Raw genomic sequence first — 13,105 nt, forward strand, 5'->3', positions numbered from 1 at the left:
ATCCAAATTGGCCATTTTAATTTAAAGGATTAATATAATAGTCAGTAAATATAATACCTAACATTCGATTTGGACCAAACCAAACGGTCCCTCCACACCCCCCGCCAATCCCACCCCAACAACGAGAATCTAGTATCAGTTCTCTTTGTCTGACAAGTAGTATGGAGCTGCGGCTCTGAGTATTGTTTCTTCATCCTATGTAATGTATCTCCAGATTTTTATTCATTTTTTCCTGTTCAGGTAGATTTTTCATTTTATTTACTATTATTTTAACAGGTAAACTGACTGAGAACACATTCTCATTGACAGCAACGACATGGGGAATAGTTACAGGGGACAGGAGGGGGATGAATGAGCCAGTTGTAAGCTGGGGATAATTAGGTGACTGTGGTGGTATGAGGGACAGCTTGGGAATTTAGCCAGGATAAGTGCCATGGGATCTTTAGTGACCACAGAGAGTCAGGACACCCGACACCCCATGCGAAAGACGGCACTCTACACAAAAGTTGTTAGGTATATGTTCCATCCTACATCCTGATATTACCAGGTTCTGACTACTAGATGATGCTGTTTCTGAAAAAGTGAAGAATCCCCCGTGCCCCAATGTTAAAGGGATAGTTCACCCAAATTACAAAATGCTGTTGGTTTCCTTACCCTGTAAACACACTATTGATAAGGTATGACAGCAACCCGTGCTTAGGTTTTGTTGGCCAATGCTATCTTTTTAGCATTTGTGGCAGAAATCAATGCAATTCAATGGTACCTATATTATAATTTTCACACTTCATGTTCAAATCATCCTAAAGTATCAAACAATGTATTGTGTAACTCAATGATGGTACTTATAGATTATTTGGATATGAAGCACAGAGATGCTAATATAGATACCACTGACATGCATTGGATTTGTGCCACAAATGCAAAACATGTAGCATTTGAAACGTTGGCCAGGTAAACAAAACCAAAGCATGGGTTAATGTCATAAATTGTCAATAGACTGCTTAAACCAATATGGAATTAGGGTGAAATATCCATTAATAGCAGGAACAGCACCATCTAGTGGCCAGAACCTGGTAATATCAGGACGTAGGATGGGACATAAACCTAACAGCTTCAATGACCAATTTGTATGAACGGGGGGAAAAACATCACCAAATTCACTGAGAATATATTACATAGGATGAAGAAACAATACAATACTGATACTATACACTCGTTGTTGGGTTTGCTGTGGGGTGTGAGTTTCTAATTACAGAAAATAACTATATTAAGCAGTTCCTGTGCTTTTAAAATAATGGTAAACCGTATAGATCCCTTTTGTTCCCGGTTCTGATTCTGTTCCTTGAAACATTTAGTTCTTTTCCATTTTTTGGTTCTGTTCCCTTTACCTGTTCCAACCCGATATGTTTAGCTGCAAACTTAATCCAGAGGCAGGAGAGCAGACCCAGGTCCTCATTATGGCCCATAGATCCAGCACTGAGACAGAGCTAATCTTTCTCCTCTACTGTGTCTGTGGGGCCTTATCTCTGTGAGAGAGCTGCATCCATCACAGGGCCCGGCCCCTCACTTGACAGCCCCACTCAGCCTGAGAGACATCACTCACACCCCACCATGCCCCAGACACACACACACACACACACACACACACACACACACACACACACACACACACACACACACCTTATGCAAACTCAGACACATTAATGTACATACATTTACAAACATGCAGAGACGCACACAGCAAACATGTACTCACATTCACATGTGCAGAAACACACACACAAGTGCATATGTACCAGCACACACAACTGAAAAACATGCGCCCATGCACGTAACACACACTTGTCATTAAAAACCCTCCCCACAAATATTAAGTGGATGAAGCTCTCTGCTCCATAGTACCACATCATATGCTGCAGGATATTTTGATAGACCTGATCCCTAACACTTATGTACCAAACAACCTTACTTAAACAGCCCGTTAGAACAGAGATGACCATGTTTCTTTCAAGAGATAATCATGTAGAACTGGAGCACAGAATGCTATTTGTCTAACTGACTTTCTTAGCATTAGGTAGCAAACAGAGCCATTAATATACATTATGTAGTATTATTATGTAGTATTGTGGTAGCAACTAACTAACACTAAGTCCTATATTAGTTTACTAGTGAAGGCTGGTATTCATGAAGACTCTCAGATATGATCAGTTTTCCTTTAAGATCACAATGAATATGATTACATGGACAGGTGGGATCTGATCCTAGATCAGCACTTAATAAATGCTCAGGAGCCACTATGACAGTATGGAGACCTATGCTTCAAAACAGAGTGGAGTTGGCGATGGCTTCAGGGAACGGTCTATCCATGACTGATCATGGCTGACCATGTTAGCGGCAACTGATCTTTGAGACAGTCTTACTTACCCCTGGGCCTTGTGGCGATCCCGGAGGAGATGCTTGAGAGGCACGCCGACTTTGACCTAAAGAGAAAAAGAAAAACAGTTCAAAAACACAGCTCTTATTTACTGTTCCTTTTACTTCCATAGAAATATAAATCCTAGAAGGGAAATAGAGCCTCTGACCATATCAAATTGACTGATAAACGTATGGGTAGACTCAATACGGAATTCTATGGCAACCTTCTCACATAACTATTCTCATTCAGCCCGCATTGCCTTCCTTCTGCCGTGACTTCTGTTCACTCCACTAAATACAAACACTTCTTCATTATTCCTACGATCCAAAGTTAATAACATTGAGTCATTTCCTCCCCGCGGTCCAATAATAGAACATAACCAGGACTACGTCCCAAACGGCACTCTATTCCCTACATAGGGCTCTGGTCAAAAGTAGTACATTATAAAGGGAATAGGGTACCATTTGGGACATATCCCAGGTGGTGGAGGAAAAGGGATGTAGTTAGCTGTAAAATGTACATTTTACTTGCACAGTCATAATCTTGGCTGAATTTGCCATCCAATGACATCCCTATAAGATGCATACACAGTAACGAAAAAGTGACATATACACAGAACTACAATGATTTACAGTACATTCGGAAATTATTTAGACCCCTCGACTTTTTCCCCCAACTTGTTATGTTACAGCCTTATTATAAAATGGATGAAATAAAAAATGTTCCTGATCAATCTACACACAAAACCCCATAATAACAAAGTGAAAACAGGTTTTTAGAAATGTTTGCAAATGTGTAAAAAAAACTGATCTCAGGTGCATCCTGTTTCCATTGATCATCCTGGAGATGTTTCTCTACTTTGATTGGAGTCCACCTGTGGTAAATTCAATTGATTGGACATGATTTGGAAGGGACACCTGTCTTTATAAGGTCCCGCAGTTGACAGTGCATGTCAGAGCAAAAACCAAGCCATGAGATCGAAGGAGCTCCGTGGAGCTCAGAGACAGGATTGTGTAGAGGCACAGATCTGGGGAAGGGTACCAAAACATGCAGCATTGAAGGTCCGCAAGAACACAGTGGCCTCCATCATTCTTAAATGGAAGAAGTTTGGTAACCACCAAGAATCTTCCTAGAGCTGGCCGCCCAGCCAAACTGAGCAATCGGGGGAGAACGGTCAGGGAGGTCAGGGGTCCTTGGTCAGGGAGGTGACCAAGAACCCGATGGTTGCTAGGTAGAGATGGGAGAAACTTACAGAAGGACAACCATCTCTGCAGCAATCCACCAATCAGGCCTTTAAGGTAGAGTGGAGAGATGGAAGCCACCCCTCAATAAAAGGCACATGAAGGCCTGCTTGGAGTTTGACAAAAGGCACCTAAAGACTCTCAGACCATGACAAAGCCACATTCTCTGGTCTGATGAAACCAAGATTGAACTCTTTGGCGTGAATGCCAAGTGTCACGTCTAGAGGAGAGATCCTTGATGAAAACCTGCTCCAGAGTCCTCAGGACCTCAGACTGGGGCCAAGGTTCACCTTCCAACAGGACAATAACCCTAAAAACACAGCCAAGACAACGCAGGAGAAGCTTCAGAACAAGTCTCTGAATGTCCTTGAGTGGCCAAGCCAGAGCCTGGACTTGAACCCGATCGAACATCTCTGGAGACCTGAAAAAAGCTGTGCAGTGATGCTCCCAATCCAAGCTGACAGACCTTGACAAGGTCTACTGAGAAGAACTAAAAAAACTCCCCAAATATAGGTGTGCCAAACTTGTAGCGTCAAACCCAAGAATACGCAAGGCTGTTATCGCTGCCAAAGGTGCTTGAACAAAGACTGGGTAAAGGGTCAGAAAATGTATGTAAATGTGATGGTTTTTAACATTTTTAATACAGTCACAAAAAAAGAAAAACCTGTATTTGGTTGTGCCATTATGGGGTCTTGTGTGTAGTTTGATGAGGAAAAAAAGAACAATTCAATCAATTTTAGAACAAAGCTGTAAAGTAACAAAATGTGAAAAGGGTCAAGGGGTCTGAATACTTTTACGAATGCACTGGATCACTACAGAGATCTACAGATCTGCCAAAATAAAGGAAACACTTAATGAGGGATAAAAAGTACAGTCAAAAGTTTGGACACACCTACTCATTCAAGGGATTTTCTTTAGTTTTACTATGTTCTACATTGTAGAATAATACTGAGGACATCAAAACTATGAAATAACAAATATGGAATCATTTAGTAACCAAAAAAGTGTTAAACAAATCAAAATATATTTTATATGAGATTACTCAAAGTAGCCACCCTTTGCCTTGATGACAGCTTTGCATACTCTTGGCATTCTCTCAACCAGCTTCATGAGGTAGTCAACTGGAAGCATTTCAATCAATTCATTTCATTCCTTCTCAATGCGTTTGAGCCAATCAGTTGTGTTGTGACAAGGTAGGGGTGGCATACAGAAGACAGCCCTATTAAGTAAAAGACCAAGTCCATATTATGGCAAGAACAGCTCAAATAAGCAAAGAGAAACGACAGTCCATTATTAGTTTAAGACATAAAAGTCACACAATGTGGAAAATTTCAAGAACTTTGAAAGTTTCTTCAAGTTGCATAAACCATCAAGCACTAATGATGAAACTGGCTCTTATGAGGACCGCCACAGGAACGGAATACCCAAAGTTACCTCTGCTGCAGAGAATATTGTAAGTTCATTAGCGTTACCAGCCTCAGAAATTGCAGCACAAATAAATGCTTCACAGAGTTCAAGTAACATACACATCTCAACATCAACTGTTCAGAGGAGACTACGTGAATCAGGCCTTCATGTTCGAATTGCTGCAAAGAAACCACTACTAAAAGGACAGCAATAAGAAGAAGAGACTTGTTTGGGCCAAGAAACACAAGCAATGGACATAGACCGGTGGAAATCTGTCCTCTGGTCTGATGAGTCCAAAATTGAGGTTTTGGTTCCAATCGCCATGCCTTTGTGAGACGCAGAGTCGGTGAATGGATGATCTCTGCATGTGTGGTTCCTTCCGTGAAGCCTGGAGGAGGTGGTGTGATGGTGCTTTTCTGGTGATACTGTCATGATTTATTTAGAATTCAAGGCACACATAACCAGCATGGCTACCACAGCAATACGCCATCTCATCTGGTTTGCGCTTAGTTGTACTATCATTTGTATTTCAACAGGACAATGACCCAAAACACACCTCCAGGCTGTGTAAGGGCTATTTGACCAAGCAGAGTGATGGAGTGTTGCATCAGATGACCTGGCCTCCACAATCACCCAACCTCAACCCAATTGAGATGGTTTGAGATGAGTTGGACTGCAGAGTGAAGGAAAAGCAGCCAACAAGTGCTCAGTATATGTGGGAACTCCTTCAAATCTGTTGGAAAAGCATTCCTCATGAAGCTGGTTGAGAATATGCCAAAGCTGTCATCAAGGCAAAGGGTGGCTACTCAGAAGAAAGTCAAATATAAAATGTATTTTGATTTGTTTAACACTTTTTTGATTAGTACATGATATTCCATATGTATTATTTCATAGTGTTGATGTCTTCACTATTATTCTACAATGTAGACCATAGTAAAAATAAAGAAAAACCCTTGAATGAGTAGGTGTGTCCAAACATTTGACTGGTACTGTATATTCAAATCAGGTGCTGGTCACACAGGTGTGGTTGCTGAGTTAATTAAGTAATTAACATTTCAAGAAGACCAGTTACACATTAAAAACCATGGCTAGATGAGTTCTCATTGACTTTGAAAGATGGTTCTCAAAGGAGCATAGGGGGTTTAAAGTTTGTGTGTTTGTGTGTCAGTCACCAGATCACAACCCAATTGAACAATTGATTCTGGAGCGGCGCCTAACATGCTGACCACACCGCTCGCATTGCAAAAATAACTGTACACATACATGTAATTCAATCATTGCACCCAAACTGCTTGCATGTACCAACGAGCGTCTGCGTTGCCAAGTGCTAAAATAGAAGTCAGTTCTATTTGTAACGCTGAACGCGGTGCAAGTCCTGCCTCTCCCATGTTCTCATTGGTTTATAAAAGCATATACCCACATGCTATCTCCTTATTATGAAAGTTAGATGCCAATCGCCATATAAAGTCCAAAGAAGAAAAAACTTGGAAGGGGGAGATGACTAGAAACAATTTGGTTGACCGTTTCATGTGTGGATTAATTGTTTGAATGCATTTCAGGTAAAATAACAACTTAACGTGTATATCCCAGGACAAATTAGATAGCAACAGCAAGCTAGCTAGCTAAATTGTCATAAATGTTTAATGCTTTTCGACCTGTCCCCAAATTAATATAATTGGTTCAAAAGTTTGTTTTGATATTCAACATGTGTGTCGTGATCGTGTTTGGTGTATGGGGGGACAAAATCAATTTGCGCACAGCGCACATGTGCGTCCAGTTTGGGCATTGTGTGAGACAGCGTTTTTCCACCACCATCAACAAAACACCAAATGATGGTATTTCTCATGGAAGAATGCTGTTTTATCCCTCCAATAGAGTTCCAGAATCTTATAGAATCTATGCCAAGGTGCATTGAAGCTGTTCTATTTTATGAACACTTTATGTTGGTGTTTCCTTTATTTTGGCAGTTACCTACCCTACAGTGTAAGGTGAAGATGGACCTAGATGCTGATCATGGATCAGTTTAGCATTTTCCTAACCAACTGCTAAGGTTGGAATTGGGGGAGGAGAAGCTGATCCTAGATCTGTATCTATAATGTCACCCCGGAGCTACAAGTAACTGCCAAAATAATGCAAACACCAACATAAAGTGTCTTAATAGGATGTTGGGCACCACGAGCCGCCAGAACAGCTTCAATGCTCATCAAACCACTCAGTGACTACTCGACTCGTGCCCTGTGGATGGAGGGATTGTCATCCACTCCAATCAGGATAGAAATGATTCACCATACTATAGGTTGAAAGTAATCACTTAAATTGGCTATGTATTTATTGCCGTTTACCTTGCCCTCTAAAAGGTTTAAGTGAACCTAAACCATACCAGGAAAATGCACCGCACACCATAAGAGCTGCCAGAACAGAGCTGCCAGAACCCTCATTTACTCAAGTGTTTCCATTATTTTAGCAGTTACATGTTTCTCTACATTCAACTTCCATGAACCACTAGAATTGTCCTATTGTAGACTAGATAGTAAGCACACAGTGGAACATCACTCAGACAATCTATGACAGTGTTGTCTTTTAGACACAGTCACAGTCTGATTCAAATGTCTGACGCAACGTTGGTTGAACTGCACTGGTAGCCATAGTGATGGCAAAATGTAAGGCTCCCCATTTCTCTCTCTAACTCTCTCTAACTCTAACTCTCACTCTAACCCTCTCACTCTAACCCTCTCACTCTAACCCTCTCACTCTAACCCTCTCACTCTAACCCTCTCACTCTAACCCTCTCACTCTAACCCTCTCACTCTAACCCTTTCACTCTAACCCTCTCACTCACCCTCTCACTCACCCCCCTTCTCTGTGACTCTCATTCTTTCTTTGTTGGCTCAGACTGGCCTTTTGGAAATGGCTAGAGTAGCCTGGGGTGCAGGAGCCTTGCTGTAGCATCCATCTGCTCAGACTACAGTAAGTGTGGACAGGAGGACACAGTAGTGCTGGATGATGAACTAGTACCATGACACTACCATGGCACCAACCTACTCTATGGCATCCATTTTGTTTGAAGTGCTTTTAAGTGGCACTGCAGACTCAACTTTTCAAATCATTAAGTGGATTTATCAGTGATAAACAGATGTTGACAGCTGAGAAATCCGGGAATTGTGAATAATGCAAGTATGGGCCATTGGAATGAATTATTTAATAATCTAAGAGGACACAGCTAGATGTTTTTCCCCGTTTTGCTTATCATTAGCCAAGTTGTACACGATGGCGGTCAAGCAAACAGTGCGGGTTCTGTAGCTACTTCCCTGATTACTGGGAGTGCATGGACTGTGTGAGAATGCATAAGTCACACCCCACAAGACATGCCACCAGAGGTCTCTTCACAGTCCCCAAGTCCAAAACAGACTACGGGAGGCGCACAGAACTACATAGAGCCATGACAACATGGAACTACATTCCACATCAGGTAACTGATGCAAACAGTAGAATCAGATTTATAAAGTAGATAAAAATACACCTTATAGAAGAGCGGGGACTGTGAAGTAACAAACATAGACACACACAATAACATACGCACTATACACACACATGGATTTTGCGTTGTTGATATGTGGTAGTGGAGTATGGGCCTGAGGGCACACACTTAGTTTGTTATGAATTCTGAAATGAATGTATCGTAATGTTTTTAAAATTGTATAACGGCCTTCATTTTGCGAGACTCCAGGAAGAGTAGTTGCTGCCATGGCAGCAGCTAACGGGGATCTATAATAAACACAAATACTGAACTCGGTTTAATGCCCATCATACATTTCTCATGGAAACATCTAAAACGGTATGAATCGATAAGTGTCTTACTTTCCCTATTTCAAAATAACTGGCTGAAGGGGTAGGAATGCAATGTGGAATGTTTGATCCTCCTTTGATCCTCCTTGCTTGTCGGATGCAGCCATGGGGCGACAAAGACATAAATTACACATCTCGGCTTGTAAATGAGCTGTTGTTTCTATCAGCCTCCCAGAGAAACATACAGATGAAAACACAAACATACAAACACACACACACACTTATACACAAGCACACACACGCGCACAGATGCGCACACGTACACGTGGCCAAGAATGCACAAAACAAATACACATGAGTGCACGTACTGTACACAACGACACATACACCCCTGTCTAATCAGAGACCAGTTAGCACTGTTCAAACCACCAAATCAAAATAATGACAGAGATTCATGATATTGTACTTCTTTAACAGCAGCCAACACAAAATAATTTAGGTGACTTTTCGAGGACACTTCAACCGCTGATTCAACTGTCATTAAACAGACTTTGCAAAGAAGCAGCCACCCCAACTGAACCTCAATCAACTCCATTCTCCGTGTAGGAAGATAAGCTGGCTAGCGACAACATTAGGATGGAAATCATTGGCTATGTAGAGTCCACTCAGAGTCAAGATATACCCTCTGTCAACGACAATGGACTGAGTGTCTGAGTGCCAAGTGTTTACTAGGATTTTATAAATCAATTCCGTGACAGACAACTGCTTGGAGTTCCAATAAGTGACACTTGTAAAGTTATTATTATTTTCTTTGTTTTTATGTTCAAATAAAATGAAATGAAATAAATAAATCGCTTTATCTTTCTAAAGCTCAGTATGGGAGATAAATAATGCAATTCATCTAACCTTTCTTTTATCAGGAAATCTCTCGAGGTTTCCACCTCTTTTCTGGGAAAAACCTGAAATAATATAACTAATAGAACAAGAGATCTAATAACTGTGCCTTCAATATAGGTTTCAACTGTACCCTAATACAATAGTGTCATATCATTAGCCTTTGTTGCTATACATAGAGTGCCATACATAGACAGTAACATATCAGTGCTTTCACATATGATAACAAAATATGTCTCCAGTTCTGCTGCATACATAGCCTACCAAAAAGGCTAGAGTCTGATGAGTTCGGATCGCAACTCAACTCTTTTCCCGGAGCAGAAGCTAGCGTGAGATACCGATGTCAGGCTTGTTCAAAATCAAGTGGCCATATCGGGCCCTGGCCAAAGTCTCTTCCGGGTACTCTACTTCTTTGTCGGAGCATTCTAATCCTGTAGAGAGCAGGTGGTGCCAATGAGATAACACTACGGTGGTTGGGAGTCCCATTATGCATATTGCTTCTGATGGATGGTAGTCAGAACTTTGAAGCCCTTCTTCAGGGGTGACTAACTGCAGCAGTGTGTGTGCCTGAAAAGTATGTTTTCCCTGTTATGATAAACAAAACCTGTTATGGTGAGGAAACAAACACAGGCAGTGACGTTTGAAGTGATTTCAAAGTCCAATTCAAACTAGAAATAACCTTTTCTATGTCAGCCATTTTAAAAGGGAATCTCTTCACTACTTAGGATTTCAGAATGTGTCAGTCGTTTGGGGGAAGACGACTAAAGCCATTAGGGTAGCCTACTGGTTAGAGCGTTGGACTAGTAACCGAAAGGTTGCAAGTTCAAATCCCCGAGCTGACAAGGTACAAATCTGTCGTTCTGACCCTGAACAGGCAGTTAACCCACTGTTCCTAGGTCGTCATTGAAAATAAGAATTTGTTCTTAACTGACTTGCCTAGTAAAATAAAGGTAAAAATATTTTTATTTTTTTTAATTATGAGAAATAAAAGGACATTGTGACTGATGCTGCTGATACATGTCAGCAATGTGATTAAGACAACATAGAAAAGCAGAAAAAGCTGGATGTTGGCTATTGGATACTTCAGTTCAAATAAAAATGTTAATAAGGATAATGTCCAGAAAAGCAGGAATTCCTGATGAATCAGGAAGAGTCCCATCCATGACTGATACAGATGGAGATATCCCCCCGTGATGATATGTACCTGGTGAGGGAGGTTTCCTCTGCTGTCCTGTCCTGCTCCTCCTCAGAGTCACGGCTGTGCTGGACGAGGCCTTCTGCACTGAGCTGGAAGACAGACGGAACCTGACCATGTCCCTCTCATCGACCACCTCCGAGAGAGGACCAGAGAGAAAGACAGAAAGCGAGAGAGGCAGAGCGAGAGAAAGACAGAAAGGGAGATAGAAAGAGAAGTCAGTGTGGGACTGCCAAATGATCAGCTGATCCATCATCTCATCTAATGAATTGGTTAATATCACACATTATGAGAAATATGTTACCTGGGCAGGACTTTGGCTGTTGGAGGAAGAGGTATAGGCCATGATTCCATAGGGGTTGGGCGTAGAGCCTCCCTGCAGACTAAGCTTCACTTCTTCGGCCCTCAGGGCACCCCACTCCTGGAAGGGGCACCACACCCCCCAGCGCAGGCACTGCATGAAGGCTGTCCGGGAGATTGTGGAGGTCGAGGAGAGCTTTGGAACACAAAAACACCCAAAGTCAGTAGAACCTTTAGCGGTAAAGAAATACTTCAAGCCTTATATGTAGTGTGAGGCACAACACGTTGCCAGACAGGAAGAAGTGTAGAGAGCTCCTTGTGACCTTATGTTCCCGAAAGGGATGAAGAGGATTCATAAAGTAAGTAAGCAAGCATGTGTAGTCTATATGTTATAACTGCTGTTACACAATAATTCCACGTAGAAAAATAACCGTTTGTGAATACTAGCTATCTTTATTTGTGGGAGTTTATACCATTCCTGTTAGTATTCCGATCAGGAGCAGTGGAAATGGTTTCGAAGTCAGTATACCGTCAGAGGTCCTTATCAGTCAACGGTCTTCTCGACAGTCGAAAAAAGTTCAATTTGCTCCAATGGCTTTCTCAGCAAATATTGTATCATGGTTGAAAGAGGCGAAAATTAAATGGCTGAGGAAAAACAATAGTGGTGCAGCAATTCCAATTTGAGGGCATTGTCCTTTCGCTCCAGGCAAGACTGGAGTCCAAGGTTATTATAGTTGTGATTTTCTATTAGTTTTTTATTTCTATTAGTTTGTTTATTTCTAGTTTAGTTTCAGTTAGTTCATTCTTGATTTACTACTTTTGTTTTAGTTTGAGTTTTATAACTTATTATATTATTTAGTTTCAGTTTTAGTGTTAGGGAAAGAAAGTACGTAGGCTCGGAGCCATTTATGTGTTGTAGGCCTATAGCTTGTGTTTTGGGGGATATCAAATTTTCCCACTGGGGGGGCCGTAATACACAAGGTGATGAGTCAGGTCATAGGTTTGGTTATGTTTAAATTATAAATCAATCTTAAATGAGACTTGACTATGTTGCCCAGTTGTCAGTTACGACGAGTAAGACCTTCTCTTGTAGGTTGAGCAACACAGATGCTGTGCCTCATTGAAGCAGGCTGATATGCCCATAAACAAATGGTTATTTCGATGTCTCTTTCAGTATCTCCTGAACTTTCTGGGTTTCTGTATCCATTTGCAAAGCAATCACCCCGTTACTCTAGAAGTGCCAGGAGTATTACATTTGGGATTAAGTGTTTGGTTGAATTTTCTGAAGGCTGGCTAATAGCACAGTCTTGTGGACTTGCCAGACTGGATGAATAAATGAATGAGTGCTTCTTCTATTTTTTTTTATTTTTTTAACTCATTTGAATTAGGTTGCCATGTTTCTGCTATTTTCAGGCAAATGGCTAATGTGCGTTGGCCTAACGTTACGGTTGATGTGCAGCTACTAAGAGCTGGTGGCTGTCTCACCTCATCTTTATCCTGAAATTGTTTGTATTTCTTGGTGGGCGCTGTTCAGATTAACTTTGAGGTTGGTTGGCTTTTCCCAGTTCCACACACGCTGCTGATACTACAACACATTTGCTTTTGTCCTTTCCAGCATTGCTTTACTTTATATACCTATAACTGAACAATGAGTTTTTCATTTTAGTTAGTTTTGCAGTCAAATATAGTTTCAGTATTGTTTTCGTTATTCAAATGTTTTTCTTAATTATTTTATTTCAGTTTACTAAATTGTTTTCCCATTTTAGTTTTCATTTACTATAATAACCTTGCTGGAGTCCCAGAGGAATGTTACTAAAGCATGTTCAGTCTATAGGACATTGGTCCATAGGCCATAGTATGAGCAAT

General features: G+C 41.1%; 1 protein-coding gene across 1 annotated transcript in view; it reads right to left on the minus strand.

Moving 5' to 3' along the window:
* The window catches only part of LOC135528175 (nephrocystin-4-like), a 203,596-nt gene that overhangs the window by 86,935 nt on the left and 103,556 nt on the right, over positions 1–13,105 (minus strand). The window contains exons 9-11 of the mRNA XM_064957075.1: positions 11,244–11,435; positions 10,949–11,075; positions 2,425–2,480 (exon numbers count right to left, since the gene is read on the minus strand). Coding sequence (XP_064813147.1) covers positions 2,425–2,480; positions 10,949–11,075; positions 11,244–11,435 — 375 coding nt within the window. The remainder of the gene's footprint in view (positions 1–2,424; positions 2,481–10,948; positions 11,076–11,243; positions 11,436–13,105) is intronic.

Source organism: Oncorhynchus masou, chromosome 33 (assembly GCF_036934945.1).
Source record: "Oncorhynchus masou masou isolate Uvic2021 chromosome 33, UVic_Omas_1.1, whole genome shotgun sequence".
Taxonomy (NCBI): domain Eukaryota; kingdom Metazoa; phylum Chordata; class Actinopteri; order Salmoniformes; family Salmonidae; genus Oncorhynchus; species Oncorhynchus masou.